The sequence below is a fragment of the Cetorhinus maximus genome, chromosome 11 (genome assembly GCF_964194155.1).
Source record: "Cetorhinus maximus chromosome 11, sCetMax3.hap1.1, whole genome shotgun sequence".
Classification (NCBI taxonomy): domain Eukaryota; kingdom Metazoa; phylum Chordata; class Chondrichthyes; order Lamniformes; family Cetorhinidae; genus Cetorhinus; species Cetorhinus maximus.
Window position 1 is genome coordinate 11776767 of NC_135889.1, and position 18614 is coordinate 11795380.

Consider the following 18614-nt stretch of genomic DNA (forward strand, 5'->3'; position numbering starts at 1 on the left):
CCAGAAACTAAATTGGACAAGCCATACAAATAGTGTGGCTACAAGAGCAGGTCAGAGGCTAGGAATCCTGTTGGGAGTAATTCACCTCCTGACTCCCAAAGCCCGTCCACCATCTACAAGGCACAAGTCAGGAGTTTGATGGAATACTCTCCACTTGCCTGGATGAGTGCAGCTCCCACAACAAACTTGACACCATCCAGGACAAAGCAGCCCACTTGATTGGCACCCCATCCACAAGCATTCACTCCCTCCACCACCAACACAGTGTCAGCGGTGTGTACCATCTACAAGATGCACTGCAGGAACTCATCAAAACTCCTTAGACAGCACCTTCCAAACCCACTACCATCTAGAAGGCCAAGGATAGCAGATGGATGGGAACACCACCACCTGGAAGTTCCCCTCCAAGCCACTTACCATCCTGAGTTGGAAATATACCGCCGTTCCTATGCTGTCAAAATCCTGGAACTCCCTCCCTAACAGCACTGTGGATTTACCCTATGCCACATGGACTGCAGCAGTTTAAGAAGGCAGCTCACCACCTTCTCTAGGGCAATTGGGTTGGGTAATAAATGCTGGCCTAGCCAGCGATGCCCTCATCCCATGAATGAATAAAAAAGACGATCAACAGCTTGTGGTTTTAAGGAGTGCCTCAAAAGAGGGAGGGAGAGAGAAACAGAGACGGAGAAAGGATTAGAGGGGAAATTCCAGTGTTTGGTGTCCAGGCAGCTGATGGCCACCAATGGTGGTGTGATGGAGATCGGGTATGCATGGGAGATGATAATTGGAGGAATTCCGAGATCTCAGAGGGTTGTACGGCCGGAGCAGGTGATGGGGATATGGAGGGATTTCAATACGAGAATGTGAATTTTAAAAATTGACGCTTCACTAGACTGGAAGTCATTATCAGTCAACCAGCAGAGTGATGATGGGTAAACAGGACTTAGCATGAGTTATAATACGGCTAAGTAAGTTTTCTATGAGCTGAACTTTACAAAGGCCAGAAGGTTGGAGGCTGGTCAGGAGAACATTGGGTAGTTTAGTCTTGAGGTAGTAAAAGCATGGATGAGGTAGATGGGTTGAGGACTTTAGCACCATGTTTCTACCTATTCTCCCATCAAACAGCGCTGCTGTCGGGAACATAAAAGCAATGATGATAGGTGGGGGTCTCTCCAGGCCAGTTGTACCCCACTATTATACGGAGGCACAATTATAGTGTAAGGCTATCAACTGGGACTTGATTTTAGCTTGCACAATGGGGGCACTTGAACCAATGACAGAGGTTTAAAAATGCAGAAATCTGACAGCTTTAATGACCCAGCTCTGGAAACCAATTCATCATTAAGCTATTTGTCAGTTGAGGCCAATAAAAAGAAAGACTTGCGTTTATATAGCGCATTTCACAAACACAGGATGTCCCAACATGCTTTACAACTAATGAAGTACTTTTGAAGCATGCTCAGTGTCGTAATGTAGAAAATGTTGCAATGAATTTGCACACAGCAAGATTCTGCAAGTAGCAATGATAAATGACCAAATCATTTGTATTTTTTTTATCAATGTCAGTTGAGGGATAGGGGAATAGGGGAGAACACTTCTACTCTTCTTCAAATAGTGCCACCAGGATCTTTAATGTCCACCTGAGAGAGCAGACTTTAATGTCGTCTCCAACTGTGCAGCCCTCCCTCAGTACTGCACTTGAATTTCAGTCTAAGGTTATGTGATTATGTCTCTAGAGTGAGACTTAAATTCACAGTATCCTGGAACAGAGGCGAGTGTGTGACCACAATTATAGGGCATGTGCTATCTAACGCATTTCCCCTTACACTTACTTACATTTAAGACCCACCATAGAAAGAAAGACTTGCATTTGTGTAGCTTCTTTCACAGTCTCTGGATGCATCACTTATATGTCATTTATGACCCTGTGCTTTCCAAAAGTAGCATCCAGATTCTGAGAATATCACATGACCAATTTGCAATTCATGGATCTTTAACTGCACTGAAATCTCTTGAGAAATAGCACCACCCCCACTTCCTCCTCTCTCGGATCTTCAAGCCAGACCCAGTCAAAGGTCTAATGTTATCTGGCGGGTTGGGCTGAAGAATTGGGACCTCGCAATCAATTGTTACAGTCAAGTGCTTTGGAACTGCATGCACTTAACAACGGTTGTCATGTTAATTTGGTTCCAAACATATCTGTCGGTCAATCATCTACTTAATTGCCAGGAGGGTGACTAATTGTGGTGATAATGGAAGACTTTGTACTGCACCATTGCTCAACCATGCTTGTAGGTGCAGCACGGCCTGCTTTATGACTTGTGTTGATTGACAGAAGCGGATAAGGAGATAAACCCAGACGGTTGCAAGGTTGTGTCAAACTGTTTTGATTTAAGGACCCAAGAGGAATGCCTGCAATTGACTCTGAATGCCTAAATCACCCCCTTCCTAACCTGCCGAGATTTCATCTTTTCTTGTCCTGAAGGCCTGAATTCCTGCTGGGGTGTGGTTCCATGCTTGTCGGCAGCACCCTGGCACCTTGCCCAGGTGACATTCTTCTGTGTGTGAGTCTGGACAGCCAACAGGCTGTTCAGCCGTGGGGGGCCGGGGGAGCTGTAGCCAAACCTTGACACTGCTCTCTCTTTAAGTCTACTCCTGTGCATTTTGCAGCAGAGGTCACCAGATAGTGATCAGAAATATGACCTGGGCGGCTGTTTATTTCCACCAAGTCCCTAACCCAGCTGCACTGAGGACAACTGCATAACTTGTTTGCTGCCTTTTCCTGAGCTAACTCCACACAGACCAAGAATTCAGCTTGGGAGCTTCTCGTCTATCTGGCTTGAGTAACCCTCCATGTATTTAAGCCTTTCTTGAGTCAGGAAAGAGAGAAAGAGCTTACACTTACATTGAGCCTTTCACAACCTCAGAATGTTCCAAAGTACTTGGTCAAAGAGGTAAGGGATTAAAGAATGTCTGAAAGGAAGAGAGGTTTAGAGAGGGAATGTCAAAACTTAAGGCCTAGGCAGCTCAGCCTCCAATGGTAGAGTGATGAAAATCAGGGGTAGAAAGAATGACTCTCACTTATATAGTGCTTTTCATAACCTCCAGCCATCTCAAAATCACAGAATTTCAACGGCACAGAAAGAGGCCATTCGGCTATTCGTGTTTGCACCAGCTCTCCAAATGAGCATTATGACCTAGTACCATTGCCCTGCCCTTCCCCTTACCCCTGCACATTGTTTCTATTCAAATAATCATCTAATGCCCTCTTGAATGCCTCGATTGAACCTGCCTCCACCACACTTCCAGGCAGTGCATTCCAGACCCAAATCAGACCTGTCGTGTCAAAAAGCTTTTTCTCATGTCACATCTCAAAGTGTTTTACAACCAATGAAATACTTTTGAAGTGTAGTCACTATTGTATTGCAGTCAGTTTGCATACGGAAAGCTCCCACAAACAGCAAGTGAAAATGACCAGATAATCTGTTTTTGTGATGTTGATTGAGAGGTAAATATTGGCCAGGACACTGGGGTAACTGCCTGCTCTTCTTTGAATTGTGCAAAAGGGCCTAGGTTTAACGTCTCATCCAAAGGAAGGCACCTCCAACAGTGCAACACTCCCTCAGTACTGCACTGGAGTGTCAGCCTAGATTTTTGTGCACAAGTCCTGGAGAGGGAGTCTTGAATCCAGAACCTTGTGACTCGAAGGTGAGAATGTTGCTAACTGAGCCACAGCTGACAGCTAATGTGCTAGAGGCCAGAACTGGAGGAATGCAGAGTTCTCCGTGGGTTGTAGAGCTAGAGGAGGTAGGGAGACCATAAAAAGGAGAATGAGGATGAGAATTTAAAATTTAACGCATTGCTGGAACAACCAGTGTTGGTCAGAGAAGGCACAGAGTGATGGGAGAACAGGACTTGGTATGCGTCATGTTACAGACAGTGGAGCTTTGCATGAAAAAGAGCAGGAGAGTAGAGCAAGTAGTTTCATAGCATTTGCAGTAGCCAAATTTGTTTTAGGAATGCAAGCTTCTACCACAAATTAATGCCTGCAGTCTGAGCCAGCTGGATCACCAGCATTTAATAACCTGCCTCTTAATATAAAACAACATAGCTACTGTGTATTGCTAGCTAATAATTTGATTACAAGTTATCACAGTAGAGTAATGAAAAGGGGAACCCAGTATACAAGAGGCAATTCATTGATGTGCAAATGTAATTAGCGCTCTGACTGTTCAGCGTAATCACAGTGATAAAAAGGGGATGTTTGCAGGATTCATCTTTCTCTCTCAGGTGCTGCAGGCTCCTTGCTAGAGACAGCTTTCATTAGCAAGCAGACTGATTATTCCTATTCAGGACCATAGCATGACAATAACCCAACTAATAGCTAAACTGTTATCTCCCACCGCAATCCAGTTTCTTTACATTTTCAGGCAGTTTTCTACACCCTTTCTCCTTGCCATGTGGGCAGCCCTCCTCTAACTCCCACTGAATGGGTGACTATTCCTCACTAGTGCGCCCAGGCAATAAATTTAAACAGGTTATTCAAGTATGGATGGAAACGTAGGTGGACCCAATTTCCCCATCACCTGGCTGATTTTGCACATCACCCCTGCATTCAAAGAAGTATATCAGAAAAGAAAGGCAGACAGACTTGCATTTCTATAGTGACATTCGTATGTCCTCAGGCACCTTATAGCCAGTGAAGTACTTTTGAAGTGTAATCACTGTTGTAATGTAGGGAGCATGACAGCCAATTTGCACCCAGCAAGACCTCAGAAACAGCAATGTGGTAATGACTACACAATCTGTTTTTACTTGTTGGTTGAGGGATGAATATTATCCAGGGAGAACGTGGACGCTCTTTTTCATAGGATCTTTTATGTCCACCTAAGGGGAGAAAGCAGTTTTGCTTCTCATCCAGTGCAACAGTCCCTCAGTAGCGCACTGGACTGTGATCTGTATTTTATGATCAAGTCTTTGGAAGTGAGCTTGAACTCTCAACCATCTGGTGAGAGTTTTGCCAATGAGCAATGACTAACACCTACTATCTACTTTCCTGGCTAACACAAATTACAACACCTGATTGGATTACGATGCTGCAGGGCTAGAGCCCACACTTTTGTTTTTCCTCTCTACATCATAATCACTGGCTCTGTGATTATCAGCAACCATGGACGGAGATCAGTGCAGGGTGTAAGTGGCAGACTTTGTATGGCAGCTATGTTTGTGGCAGGTCTTTTGAAACAAAAAAAATTGTAAACCCCCAGTGTAACCAATTGTCTTTTGAATATGCTGGTTATTATACGCTACAGGGGAGTTGAACTGAGTGAAAAATGTATCATGTGAGAGAGCTTCATGGATTGAATAGGGCATCATATATAGGGAACAGACTCATGACACACCATCACCCGTGTGGCTGTACATGTTTCTGGCAACAATGTGTGGACAGAGTCCCATCTTGCCAGCAGCTGCGTACAAGGAGCCTGAGTCTAATTAAATTGAAATTACAGTGATTGTTGAATAGGCTTAATTTTATATATTTTAGCAATACAGTTATGTTTGTTAACTTTGCACCTCCCATTGTTTCAATGCAAGCGTCGAGTCAGGAAATCTTTGTAATATCTTACCAGGTCGCGCCAACTCAGAGCACTTCCCACTTCACCTTCGGCAGAAACAGACACAGCAAAGCCTTTGACACCGGAATTAGTAACAGATTCTACATGAAATTCAATTAACCTTTCATTGCAAGACCCCTTTTAGTGGCATTGTTTCCATGGTGATTGGGGGAAAAAAGGGTGCCTTATGGAAAGTGTACAGCTGCACATACTGTTCTGCAGCAAAGAGGATTGACATAGTCATTATAGAACTGCACTGTGTGAAATCCATAGTGAGTTATTGGTAAAAAGGTATTTTACTTTGAGCACTGTGTGCGCATTTTTATTGAAGAGGGGTGAAAAGGAAGAGAAGAGGTTGCATTCAAATAGTAGCTGATCCATCCTTAAGACATCCCAAAGCACTTCATGAGCAGTGAATTACTTTGGAAATCTAGTCACTGTTGTTACATAGTCAAATCCCCAGCGGCCACTTTGCGCACAGCAAGGTCTCACTAACAACAGAGAAGAATGACCAGTTCATCTATTGTTTTTTGGGTGATGATGGATGGTCAAGAGAGGAGAACCTCTTGCTCCTGTTGGTGGGGGGGAGGGAGGGGTGGTGAGGAAGTGCCTTCCCTCTGAACTGGGAGGCTGGACCTTGGCGTGTGGCCTGGAAGTTATGGTGTTCACACATGCCTTATTCTTCAGAAAGCAGTGGTCGCAGGTTTGGGAGGTGCTGAGGAAGTTTAGGTTGCCTAATTATAACCAGTTAGTCTCAGATTTGAGGGCAACTTTTAGTCCTTTATGCTGTCCGTGGGGATGTAACAGATGTAAGGTGTGTGTGAATCTTAAGGACAAGTTTGTATTCCTGGAAGGGTTCCCAGGAGAGTGGTACTCAGAGACCCGAGACCATTCTCTCCTGTTTACTGGAGCTGGTGTGACCATTCATGATCAAATTCTTTTTGGAGGCCCAGAGATCCGTATTCCTGTCACTAAAAATGTGTGAATCGGGTTTAATTGCAAATGGATAGACACAACAGCAACCCATGACTTTCATGGAAATGCAGGTCTTGATACCATCAGGACTTCACAGGTTCAGAGACTGTTGTCCATGTCAGGAGTGCCAAATAACAGTGCTTCTTCAGTGTAACATGCCTTTAAAGGGGAATGTTAATTACAGATGAAGCATGGAGTCCTACAAGGAAGCTTTGAAATATGAGACCAATCTGCTTGTTGGCTTTCCAAATTGCAGCAAGTAGCGTAGTGCTGGCACCATGCAGATTATGAAGGTCTCAGTGATGGCGTTGTTATTAGCTTCGGTATCTGTGGGCTGAAGTCCCCACTCCTGACTCCTGTCCAGCAAATCCTGCCAATAGACTCATTACAATTGCAAATAGACCCCCAACACTCAGTTTTCAGCCTTGGCTCAGTGGTTAGCACTCTCCCTTCTGAGTCAGAAGGTTGTAGGTTCAAGTCATGCTCCAGAAACCCAAGCTGACACTCCAGCACAGTTCTGGGGGATCACTGCAACCAAGGCCCTGATTTCTCTCTCAGGCAGATGTGGAAGATTCTGCCGCACTATCTCAAAGTCTATTTGGGTGGAATGGCCTATTTCTGTGCTGTATGTTCTATGTAAAAGAGCAGGGAAGTTATAGCTAAACCAACAACTAAAAGGGATTTTCTGGTCATTGCTGACAGCTCATTGCTGCTTGTCGGAGATTGTTGTGTGCAAACGTACTGCCTGAGGTTGTGAAAGAATGCTATATAAATGCAAACTCCTTCCTTCAGCTTCACATACCTGTAACCTCTTGTCGCACTGCTCTGGTGTATCCAAATGTATTGTTCTGGGTTCAGTTTCTCTATCTCAGTAAATTCCCTTTTTCTCATCATTAAGATCCCTTCTAAAATTCCAAATGATCATTGCACAACTGCATTGGGTGGTGTTAATTCAGTATAGATCAGAGAGTGAACAGATTTTACCAGGTGTAATGAATGTCAGTCGGTTGCACTTTCACTCCAAAATCCAGGCTGACACTCCTAGTGCAATACTGAGGGAGTGCTGCATTGTCAAATGACATGTTAAATCGAGGCCCCATCAGATAGATGTAAAAAGATCCTTTGGCACAATTTGAAGAGGAGCAGGGGAGTTTTTCTGGTGCCCTGGCCAATAGTTACCCCTCAGCCAACACCTAAAATAAAATTATCTGGTCATTATCATATTGCTGTTTATGGGACTTTGCTGTGTGCAAATTGGCTTCCAACTTTCCTACAATACATAAGTGACTACACTTCAAAAGTGCTGTGTAGCTGTAAAGCGCTTTGGGGCGTCCTGAGGTTATGGAAAGCACTGTATAAATGTCAGTCTTTCCTTTTTCTATTTGGGACACAACAAAACACCTCTGTGTCCTCCGACTACGCAAGGGAAAATAAATCTTTACTTCTATTATTGATGTTGCTATCCATTGACTCCGGCTGGAAGCTTTGTGCATATGGACATTAGGTGATGATGAGATGAGGCTCCAACCATGAAGTCCTCCATGATCGGCACTTCCTATCAAGGATCTTGCATGAGGAATGGCCTCTCGATGGGATACCAGGCTGCTGCTGGTTCCCATAAAGCTGTATTCCAGCTTTCTCGGGTGAGAGGGAGAAGCAGGAACAACTGCTAGGTCAAATAAGCAGAAGGATATTGAATTTCATGACATTGCTTTGTAGTGCCGCAATGGCAAAGCCCACTATTTAACAATATGGCTCAGAGATTCTATTTAGCTTTGTAATTTAGTGATAGTAACAACAAATTAAGGTTTCTAACACTTCATTTATTTTCTCTCTGTAGGATTTTTCCCAGGGAATACATTCTACAGCACGTGCACTTGTACTCATTAGCTGACCTTCAGCAGGTATGTAACACAACGACCATTCACTGTAGCTTCCTAGGCACGGTGCCTGTTAAAAATAGTCCGATCTGTCAGGATTGTCTGGGTTCTATCACCCGTCTCTGCTGCTTTAGCCAAGCTTCGCCAGGGCACTGGTAGGGGCAGAGTACAATTATCCCTTGCACTCTAGCTTGGGTAGGTGAATATCAGTTGCCCGTTTCTGATGTGACCCTCCTGATTTCTTCTTCTCCACTAATGGTGGCTGCGTCTTCATCTGCCTCCTTTCACCTCTCTCTCCTCTTTTAAGATCTTTAAAATTTTGACCAAACTTTTGTTCACTTGCCCTAATAATGTCAAATTTTGTTTGATAACGCTCCTGTGAAGTGCAGTGGTATATTTTATTACTTTAAAGGTACTACATAAATGCAAGGTGTGTGCGTACACGTGCATTGACCAGGCACTGTTGTTGACTTCACTGGATGAATGAAAGCAATTTCATATCTACTGCAACAAAAACAAAAATACCTGGAAAAACTCAGCAGGTCTGACAGCATCTGCGGAGAGGGATACAGTTGACGTTTCGAGTCCGTGTGACTCTTCATCAGAACTAAGACATATAGAAATGAGATGAAATATAAACTGGTAGAGGGGGGTGGGTGGGACAGGTAGAGCTCGATAGGGGGCCAGTGATAGGTGGAGGCCAAGAAGAGACTGCCAAAGATGTCATAGACAAAAGGACAAAGGGGTGTTGACAGTGGTGATATTATCTAAAGGATGCGCTAATGGGGTCGTTAAGGGTAGCAAACAGGACGAGCAAGTGGCAGATGGCCCTAGTGGGGGTGGGGGGAAGGGATCGAAATGAGCTAAAAGGTGGAGATGAAACAATAGATTGAAATAAATTTAAAAATAGGAGGGAAAAGAAAAATATATTTGTTAAAAAATTACAAATTATTGGAAATTTAACTTAGTTCTGATGAAGGGTCATACGGACTCGAAACGTCAACTGTATCCCTCTCCGCAGATGCTGTCAGACCTGCTGAGTTTTTCCAGGTATTTTTGTTTTTGTTCTAGATTTCCAGCATCCGCAGTATTTTGCTTTCATCTCTACTGCAACTGGCCCACGTGAAACCACTTGAAATGAGCAGAGTGTTATGCAACAGCAACAACTTGCATTTATATGGCACCTTTAACCTTAAAGCATCCTGGGATGGTTTACTAAGAGCGCATTCAGACAAAAATTTGACATTGATCCACATAAAGAGGTGTTGGGATTGATGACCAAAAACTTGGTTAGAAGAAGTGGGTTTTAATGGAGGAGAGAGGGGTAGAGAGGTGGAGCGATTTCAGGAGGAAATTCCACTGCTTGGACCTAGGCAGCTGAAAGCACAGGTGCCAAGTTCAGGACAAAGGGCATTGGGATGTGCAAGACATTTTCACAAATAGTGCAAACAGGCAGTAAAGGGTTATCACACCCTCTCAGTGGCAGGGCAGTTGTCACTAGCGCTTTGGCACACGATTGATGTGAAAGCCAATTAATGACAACAGAAAGCCTGCGGATTGGGATTGCAGTTCAAGTAAGTGGCTCTAATCAGGTGGAAATGTTATATAGCAGGCACAGAGTTCTTTCAGCAGCTTTTCAAAACCCTTTGGGCTGTCCTGTCCTCATGTATGTTCAGATTGTCAGATTGTTTATTTGGGAAACAAGCTCAAACCTGTTCCTCGGCGGTCCCAGTAGATTGTGGTTTAGCATGACCTGAATCTAGTCAATAGATCAGATCAGCCTGTGGACATAGGAAGTGGCACATGCAGTCCCCAGAGCAATGAGTTGCATTGAATGGAGCTGTTCACCGTAACTAAAATAACCAAGCTTTTTTTGTGATTTAATGTCCAGATCCTGCCTGAACAATCTGTGCAATTAAGAAGGAAGTCAGGGTAATTCTTTATGTTTAAAATAAAAAGGCTGTACTGGTTTGACAGTGATTTATTTTTCTTGCCAATTTTCTTGCCTCCTGAAGGCATTGATTTTTTTTTTTGTTGGCACTGACACCACTGTCCATTATCAGCGTGTGCAAGTGTTGCCTGTAAGTGTTGGCAGTTTATTCAACCACGTGTGGTCACAGAGGCCGAGCTTGATTAGGTATCACCCAGAGCCGTGCTTCTTCCAGCCAGGCTGACTGGACGTGGCTCAGGAGCACCAGACCTAGCTGATTTTACTCTCTTTAATCAAGGGCACCGAAGCCAATTTTTGTACCCTTGGCTCTGTTTCCTACACTACAACAGTGACTATACTTCCAAAAGTGCTTCATCAGCTGTAAAATGCTTTGGGATGTGCTGAGGTTGTAAAAGGTGCAATGCAAATACAGTTTCTTTCCTTGCTTTCTAAATGAGAAAAACCTGATTTTAACAGTGATGCTTTGTGTCAGCCGTGGCTCAGATGGTAGCATTCTCACCTCTGAGTTTCAAGGTTCGATATTCAAGTCCCACTATGGGTCCTGTGCACAAAAATCAAGGTTGACACTCCAGTTCAGTACTGAGGGGGTGCTGCACTGCCTGAGGTGCTGTCTTTCAGGTGAGACATGAAATCAAGGCCCGATCTGCCTGCTTGGATGTGAAAGATCCCTTGGCACTATTTCAGAGAAGAGCAGCTGATATTTATCCCTCAATCAACATCACAAAAAACAGATTATCTGGTCATTATCACATTGCTGTTTGTAGGAGTTTGCTGTGCGCATATTGGATGCTGCATTTCCTACATCACAACAATGACTTGTTTCAAAATGCTTCATTGGCTGTAAAGCGCTTTGAGATGCCTGGTAGTTGTGAAAAATGCTAAATAAGTGCAAGTCTTTTTTACTATAAGTGAATATAATAATAGTTGCCCTATCTTTCACTTCACATGAAGTGTTGCAACTTGTACGTATTATTGCTATCATTGAAGTTATACCCCAGCTACGTACCACTAACGGGTGAGATGAATCTGTTTTTTCATTTTGTTCAGTTAGTCAAAGAAGGAATTTTGGCAGAGCTCTCCACTCCTCTCCTCGCCCCTCGCTCCCCCTCTCCACTCCTCACCTCTCTCCACTCCTCGCCCCTCCTCTCCACTCCTCACCACTCAGCCACCACCCTACTAGTGTTGACGTCGGTGCGTTGGCATGTCGGCACTATCACCTCAGCCTGAAGGCAGACGGACTCCTCAATTGTGTCTTGCAATCTGAGGAGTGCAGCAGACATCCCTTCCTGATGTTCCCAAGTTTGCCTTTGCAGCCCCAGCAACTGTGACATGACGGAGTCCAGAGGCTCGTCACCTGACTTGGTCTCAGCAAATTTCTGGCCTCCAGCATTTCTTTGAGTGCCGGACACCCAGACACCTGGGAAGCCCCTGCCACCGCCTGCTGTGGATAAGAACGTGCTCACCAGATTGTGATCCCGATGCTACTCTAAGGCTAGTTCCCACTGAGGTGTATGTCTCTGCGCTGGTGGAGAGTGTGGGTGGGAGCTGTGACGGGACTTCAGGAAGGGTGCTTTCAGATTCCTCTTCAGAGGTTTCTTCGGGGCTTGATTGGAGGCCCTGGGTCGTGGACGCTGTCGGCTATTTGGCAGATGTGCCTGCAAAAGCAAGGAGAAATAATTAGTGCATGGCAGTGGCCTGTGAAACAGGACATATCACTCACAGCATGGTTGTCTGATGGATGTTGCACTGCTAGATCCTCACTTGGTAGAGCACCACCGACCTCACCATCAGCACAGGCATGGTCCGAATCCTTGCTGGCCTGCTGGATGGCTCTATTTTCAAAGTCCATTAGGACCTTGATTTCAGGCATTTCTCCACTGGTAAGCCACCACTCCCTCTTGTTGTGTGCCAACTTGTCCTGTTTAAATAGAGATGGAGAGAGTGTAAGCTGGACGCCTGCCAGGCCGAATGATAAGTATGTCTGGCATGTGTGGGTGGTGAGTGGTCCCATAAACGAGATGAAGCCAATGACGGTATGTGTGTGAGAGAGTGAATGGTGATGTCCCGTGAACTAGCAGTGAGTGAGGGCCTTCTGGATGTGTGATGGGTTTGTGAGTTGAGAGTGATGGGAAGAGTGACTTACCTTGGTGGAACAAAGGAGATCATTCATCCTCTTGCGGCACTGAGTGGCTGTTCTTTTTTGCAGGGTGTTGGCGCTGACCACCGCTGCCACAGCCTCCCAAGCCGGATTGGTGATGTTGCTGCCTACTCACTGGCCAGAGTGGGGGTAGAGGACATCACGATGAGCCTCCACTGCGTCCAAAAGGCTTTTGGGGTGTGTGTCATCAAACCTGGGCTGCAGTCTTCTTGCCTTTCAGGGCCATGTCTTCTTTGCAGCAGTCGTGGGCGGGAAGCACTGAGAGGCATGTGTGCGGCTGCACTTGAAGTATTGCGCCCGGCGTGATGAAGCGGCGAGATAATGACATGGCAGGTGAATGAAAGCCTGCCCGCCATAGAAACAGTGTGATTCCTGGGAATGCATAATTAATGTAGTGGGCTTGGTACAATGCGGCGTGGAAAGCCACCATTGTGGCCGGCAGGTAAAACGTCAATTTACCTGCCCACTACCGCATTTAGTGCAAATCTGGGATAATTCCACCTGTTGACTTTATCTTGAATGAATACTGTAGATCGCATATGCAGTTCTCCCACTGCCAGTCGTGCTTTGTATTTTAAGTGACTGAATGGCACCATGAACTACCAGCAGATCTCCACTTGAGCAAACCCATGGGAATGGGCTCCCTCCCTCTTAGCTGTAGGAATCAAGGACGTTGAGGCTTGGTTATCAGGAGTGACGGGAGTAAAAGTAAGTAAGAAAGGATCCCTGGGGTTTTCAGGCCTCCTTTTGATCGCTTATCAAAGTGTGAAGGTATCCAGTTGATACCCAAGTATTGGAGATGACTGCCATTTTCTCCACCTCCTTGATGTGGTCAGTCAGATGCTCTAAAAGCCACTTTTGCATTGGCCTTGCTTTAATGCAAAAGTGTATCTGTCTGGCAGATCCTGGCATTTGAAGTAGTAAAGCCAGTTCCTGCTCCCAGTGGTTAATGAGTTCCTGAGTCTTCTGGCACAATGAGAGAGCTGAATTTAGTGGTGTGAGCATCAGGAGCTAACTGCGGGGCTGCAATCCTCACAGGATCTGAATTAAACCGCAGTCTATATTTTTTTTTTAAAAAAGACAGCTTTATAATTGTGCTGAGCTACCCAAATTTATCAACAGTGTAATCAGAGCAGACCCTGATCTTATGCAAGTTACTCTTGGACTGCAAGAAGTGTCACACCACAGGTACAGGGTAAATAGGGAAGGCTTGGCAACATTTATTATGACACCTGCACATTGAATTCTGTGTACAATCTGAATTGTTTACTATGATAAAGTTCCCTGTTCTACATAGGCAACAACAGAATCCAGCTACACTTCAGGAGGTAGGTCTCCCACTGATGCTCATTTAAGACTTGTTTCGAATATCAAGGACTTTCACCTTGAACATTTGAAACATTCCTGCTTGACCCTTTCTCTAACATGTCAGGAGGCATGTGACACCTTGACAATTCTGTCAGGTGCAGCAAAGCCCTCCCTCCCCCTCCTGGCCCCCACCCCAACCCCGGCCCCCAACCCCATCCCCACCGTCTCACAAACCCCCCACATTTCTATTGAAGATGTTAGCAATTTCTGACATATTCACAGCAGCTGTGTTCCTCCTATACCTTGTCTATGGGGCAATTCTTCCAGTGTGAACCTAAATGTTTAGTATTGATGGGTGATCAGAGTTGAGCTTGACCACGTAAGTGCCCAACAATCTCACACATGCACTTTCTAATGGGGGTTACTGGGTAGCAATCTGGAGCAGGAGCCATGCTTACCCCTAATCCCTCGCTGCTGCAGCCCAGTGAGATTATCTAACTCAATACAGACTAGCAATTGAATCTAGGATCATTTGACTCTATTTGAATCAGTTCCAGCATTGATCCCCAGCCTATGCTGGGTTGGCTTGTCTCAGCCAGGATACCAGTAAGAATTGTTAATTGTGCTAATGGAGGGTCCTCATATCATCAAGCGTTCTGCTGCTGGCCTCATGTATTTCTGATCACTCCACCATTGGCGGCCGTGCCTTCAGCTGCTGCCTAGGCCCTAGGTTCTGGAATTTCCTCCCTAAAGCACTCCGCTTCTCTTCTCCTTTAAGTCACTCCTTAAAAACCTATCTCTCTGACCAAACTTTCAGACCCCAGTTCTAATACCCCATGTAATTCGACATCACATTGTGTCTGATCATGCTTCTTTGAAAGGCCTTGGGAAGTTTCATGCTGTTGGAGGTACTATATAAATGCAAGGTGTTGTTGTTGAAGTGACTGTTTTCAGTTTGAAACATTGCTTTCATCATGTAGAAGTGCATAATTCCATGAGAATTTCAGACTAGAGCAAACTGTGATACAAAAAAAAAGATGTGTTTGGGGATTAATTAATAGGCTTCTGGACCTTAGATCTCTTGCGACACTGCACTTTTTGAGCTTCTTCCCTAGGGCAGTGCTGCGGAGAGCAGGGTCCTGCCTACTGTGCTTGAAGGTAAATTGGGATGTTCATTGTCTTATCAGATCACAGCAATAAAGTGCTACATGGGAAGCTGTGGGTTGTCAAGCTACATGATCATCCTGCTTCTGGAAATGGTCAGCTTGCCTGAGCATGCATGGCCGAGCCTCCAGCCAGCCATGCAAGCTGCTCAGCACCAGAGATTCCATAAGCACGCCTCCTCACAGGAGGGGTCCCCTTCTCTTCTCCCCCGCTCCTCCCCCCCCTCCTTTCCTTCCCTTCACTGTAACTTCATTATCAGCTATTCAAGACCCTGCTTCGCAGGGCAAGATAACTAATTACAGCAATTCAAACTCAACAGGCAGAAAAGAGATGCTTGACAGGCCCCTGGAACAATTGTTGTTATTCAGTTTACTCTTCGCTGGATCCCCAAGGCGTTCTGAAGGCCTAGTCGGCTTTGAGCTGAAAGGATGGCTGTATCACACGCAGGAGAGGCCGCGATAGAATATTAAAAGGGAACAAGGTGGTGTTTGGGTTTGGGGGGGCGCAGGGGGAAGGAAGGTGGGAAGTTGATTATTGCCGCAACAAGTCTGCTATATCAGTATGGTACAGTAACTTTACAAGAATGATACCAGAACTGTGAGGTTAAAACTGTCAGGACAGGCTGAATGGGCTGTGGCTTTTTTCTCTAGAAAAGTGAAGGCTGACCGGTAACGTGATAGAGGTATTTGGGATTATGAACATGTTTGATAGGGTAGACATAGAGAAGATGATTCCAGGTGGCGTAGTCCAAAACTAGGGGCCATAAATATAAGATAGTCATAAATCCCATAGGGAATTCAGGTGAAACTTCTTTACTCAGAGAGTACAGTAATGGGAAAGTGGAACTCGACATCACAAGGAGCATTTGAAATGAATAGTGTAGATGCACTTCAGGGGAAGCTAGACAAATACATGAGGGAAGAAGGTTATGTTGATAGGGTTAGTTGAAGAGGAACAAGAGGTTGGTGTGGAGCATAAACACCAGCGTACATTAGTTGGCCCAAATGGCTTGTTTCTATTCTGTGCATTTATGTAATTTTAAGAGTGCAGATATTAACAGAGAAGCCCGTAATACTGAACTTCCCAGAAAAATTGTACATTATCTCCACAATTGCCCAAGTCCCCTTTTTAACTTATAAATGAATTACTCTGTTTCTTAGACCTCCAATGTTTTGTGTCCCTTTCATTCTCTCTGATCCACATATCCTTGGTAAAGATTGTGGTTGTTTAAAGTTGATCCCCACTCTTTTTTTTGAAAAGGAAGTATTTTTATTGATATTCGTTTGGTAGTACATAACTTGATTATTGCTGAAAAAGGAGACATGTCTAAGCTTTTCGTCTTGCACTCATCAGGACACTCGCAAGAATACAAATATAATGGGAAGACATGAATTTATGCTGTATGTGAAGAGAGTGCTGATTGGTTGGCAAGTGGTGTTGCCATGGAGAATGCACCACTGATGGTGACTGACAGTTAACTGCCAAGCATTGTTTGAAATTTAAACCGGGCAGCTTGACCCCAATTGGTCAAGGCATTGGCCTGAGGAATGAGTCAGCGAATGGCTGCCACTTATTTTGTTTAGCTGAAACACTCACAATGTATGTACATGTTCTTTCTGTCTGCAAAGAGCAGGGCCCTGTGCATTAATATAAGTAGCTTCCAATGCATGCAAATGTGCTACGCTGCAAGCTCAACTGGCAATCTTAAATTGGTTGTCAGCATAATTCGTGGCACATTGAGGATTTTTCAGCAAATGTCCAATCGCAGAATTACATCTAATGTTGGACACTGTTTTGAGTTTTGCAAGCACAGGCTGGTTGGATACGGTTTGTACCTTGCCCATTGCAAACAGAGGCTGGGACACGCTGTTTGATATGATCCGCCAGTCTTTGGGATGTATAGTCTACATACCTAGCATCACACTGGCGCTGAAATTCATATACCGCATTACTTATTTGTGTGATAGGCATAACGTCTTTTTGGCTTGACGGCAGCATCCTGTTAGTGGCAAATGCCACTCGTGTTGCTACTGCACAGTAGCAGCATGAAACAACTAGCTTCACCTGTTGCTCAAATTTTTGGGATACCTTGCCCTTCCAGGGTAATCTGAGGTAGACTGGGCACTTTTCAGGGCCAAAGATGAAGGTCTTAGGCCCGTTCGTGAGCTTGCGTGATACACAGCATGAAATGATCTGATCAGGGTAGCTATTATCCTGCAGGATGCCTTTGATGTGCCCTATTTCAGCATCAAGCTTGCATGGTGAGCAAATGGCTCAGACCCTATTTACAAGGTTGCCAATAAGACCAATCTTTCGGTTGTGGAACTGTAAGAATCCCAACGCGTATGTTGACTGGTGAAGGAAAACCGTGGTAGAGAATCCCCTGGCAGATTTCTCAACTAGTGTCAAGGAAGGGGAGTTCATTTGACTGCTTCGTTTGAAAGGTGAATTTGAGCGCAGGATGAAACTCATTAAGACACGTAAGGAAATTGTTACATGCAGCTGTGGATTTAAGTATAGCAAACGTATCATCCGCATATTGGAAATATGCAAGAGGTAGGAGGTTAGGTGTCATTCTATCGAAAACACGTTTCTTGTGGAACCAAACAAAGATGTTTACGAGAGCTGGGCCTAGAGGGGAACCCATGGCGACACCATCTATTTGGGCATACACGGTGTCATTAAAATTGGACTCAACTGCACAAGTTGCCAAGTTCGTAAGCTCAATGAAAATTGATTCACACAATGGTGGGGGTCTAGATCACTATGCTATAGTGCTGCAGCACAAATATCTATGGCTTCCTTAAGTGGAACATTGATGAATAGGCTAGCAATGTCAAGTGAGCACATGGACACAACATTTGAGCAACAAGTGAACTAGCTGTTTCACGCTGCTACTATGCAGTAGCAACACAAGTGGCATTTGCCACTAACAGGATGCTGCCGTCAAGCCAAAAAGACATTCTGCCTATCACACAAATAAGTAATGCAGTATATGAATTTCAGTGCCGGTGTGTTGATAGGTATGTAGGCTGTACGTCCCAAAGACTGGCGGATCGTATCAAACAGCATGTCCCAGCTGCTGTTTGCAACAGGCGGGATACAGACCATACCCAACCAGCCTGTGCTTGCAAAACTCAAAACGCAGTGTCCAACTTTAGATGTGATTCCATGATTGGCCAATATTTGTTGAATAATCATCAATGTGTTAAAAATTACGCTGACAACCAATTTAGGATTGTCAGTCGGGCTTGCAGTGTGGTGCATTTGCGTGTACTGGAAGCTACATATATTAATACACAGGGCCCTGCTCTTTGCAGACAGAAAGAATATGTACATTCATTGTGCCTGTTTCAGCTAAACAAAATAAGTGACAGCCATTCACTGACTCATTCCTCGGGGCAATGCCTTGACCAATCAGAGTCAAGCTGCCTGGCTTAAATTTCAAAAAAATTCTTGGCAGTTAACAGTCAGTCACCAGCAGTGGTGCATTCTCCATGGCAACATCACTTGCCAACCAATCAGCACTCTTCTTATTCAGTATAAATTGTTGTCTTCCTCTT

The 18614-nt window shown here is 44.8% G+C and overlaps 1 protein-coding gene across 2 annotated transcripts in view; it reads left to right on the forward strand.

The window, feature by feature from the left end:
* plekhm3 (pleckstrin homology domain containing, family M, member 3) overlaps positions 1–18614 on the forward strand; it is an 87605-nt gene that overhangs the window by 51852 nt on the left and 17139 nt on the right. For both annotated transcript variants that reach the window (XM_078551542.1, XM_078551540.1), the window contains exon 6: positions 8431–8494. In XM_078551542.1, coding sequence (XP_078407668.1) covers positions 8431–8494 — 64 coding nt within the window. The remainder of the gene's footprint in view (positions 1–8430; positions 8495–18614) is intronic.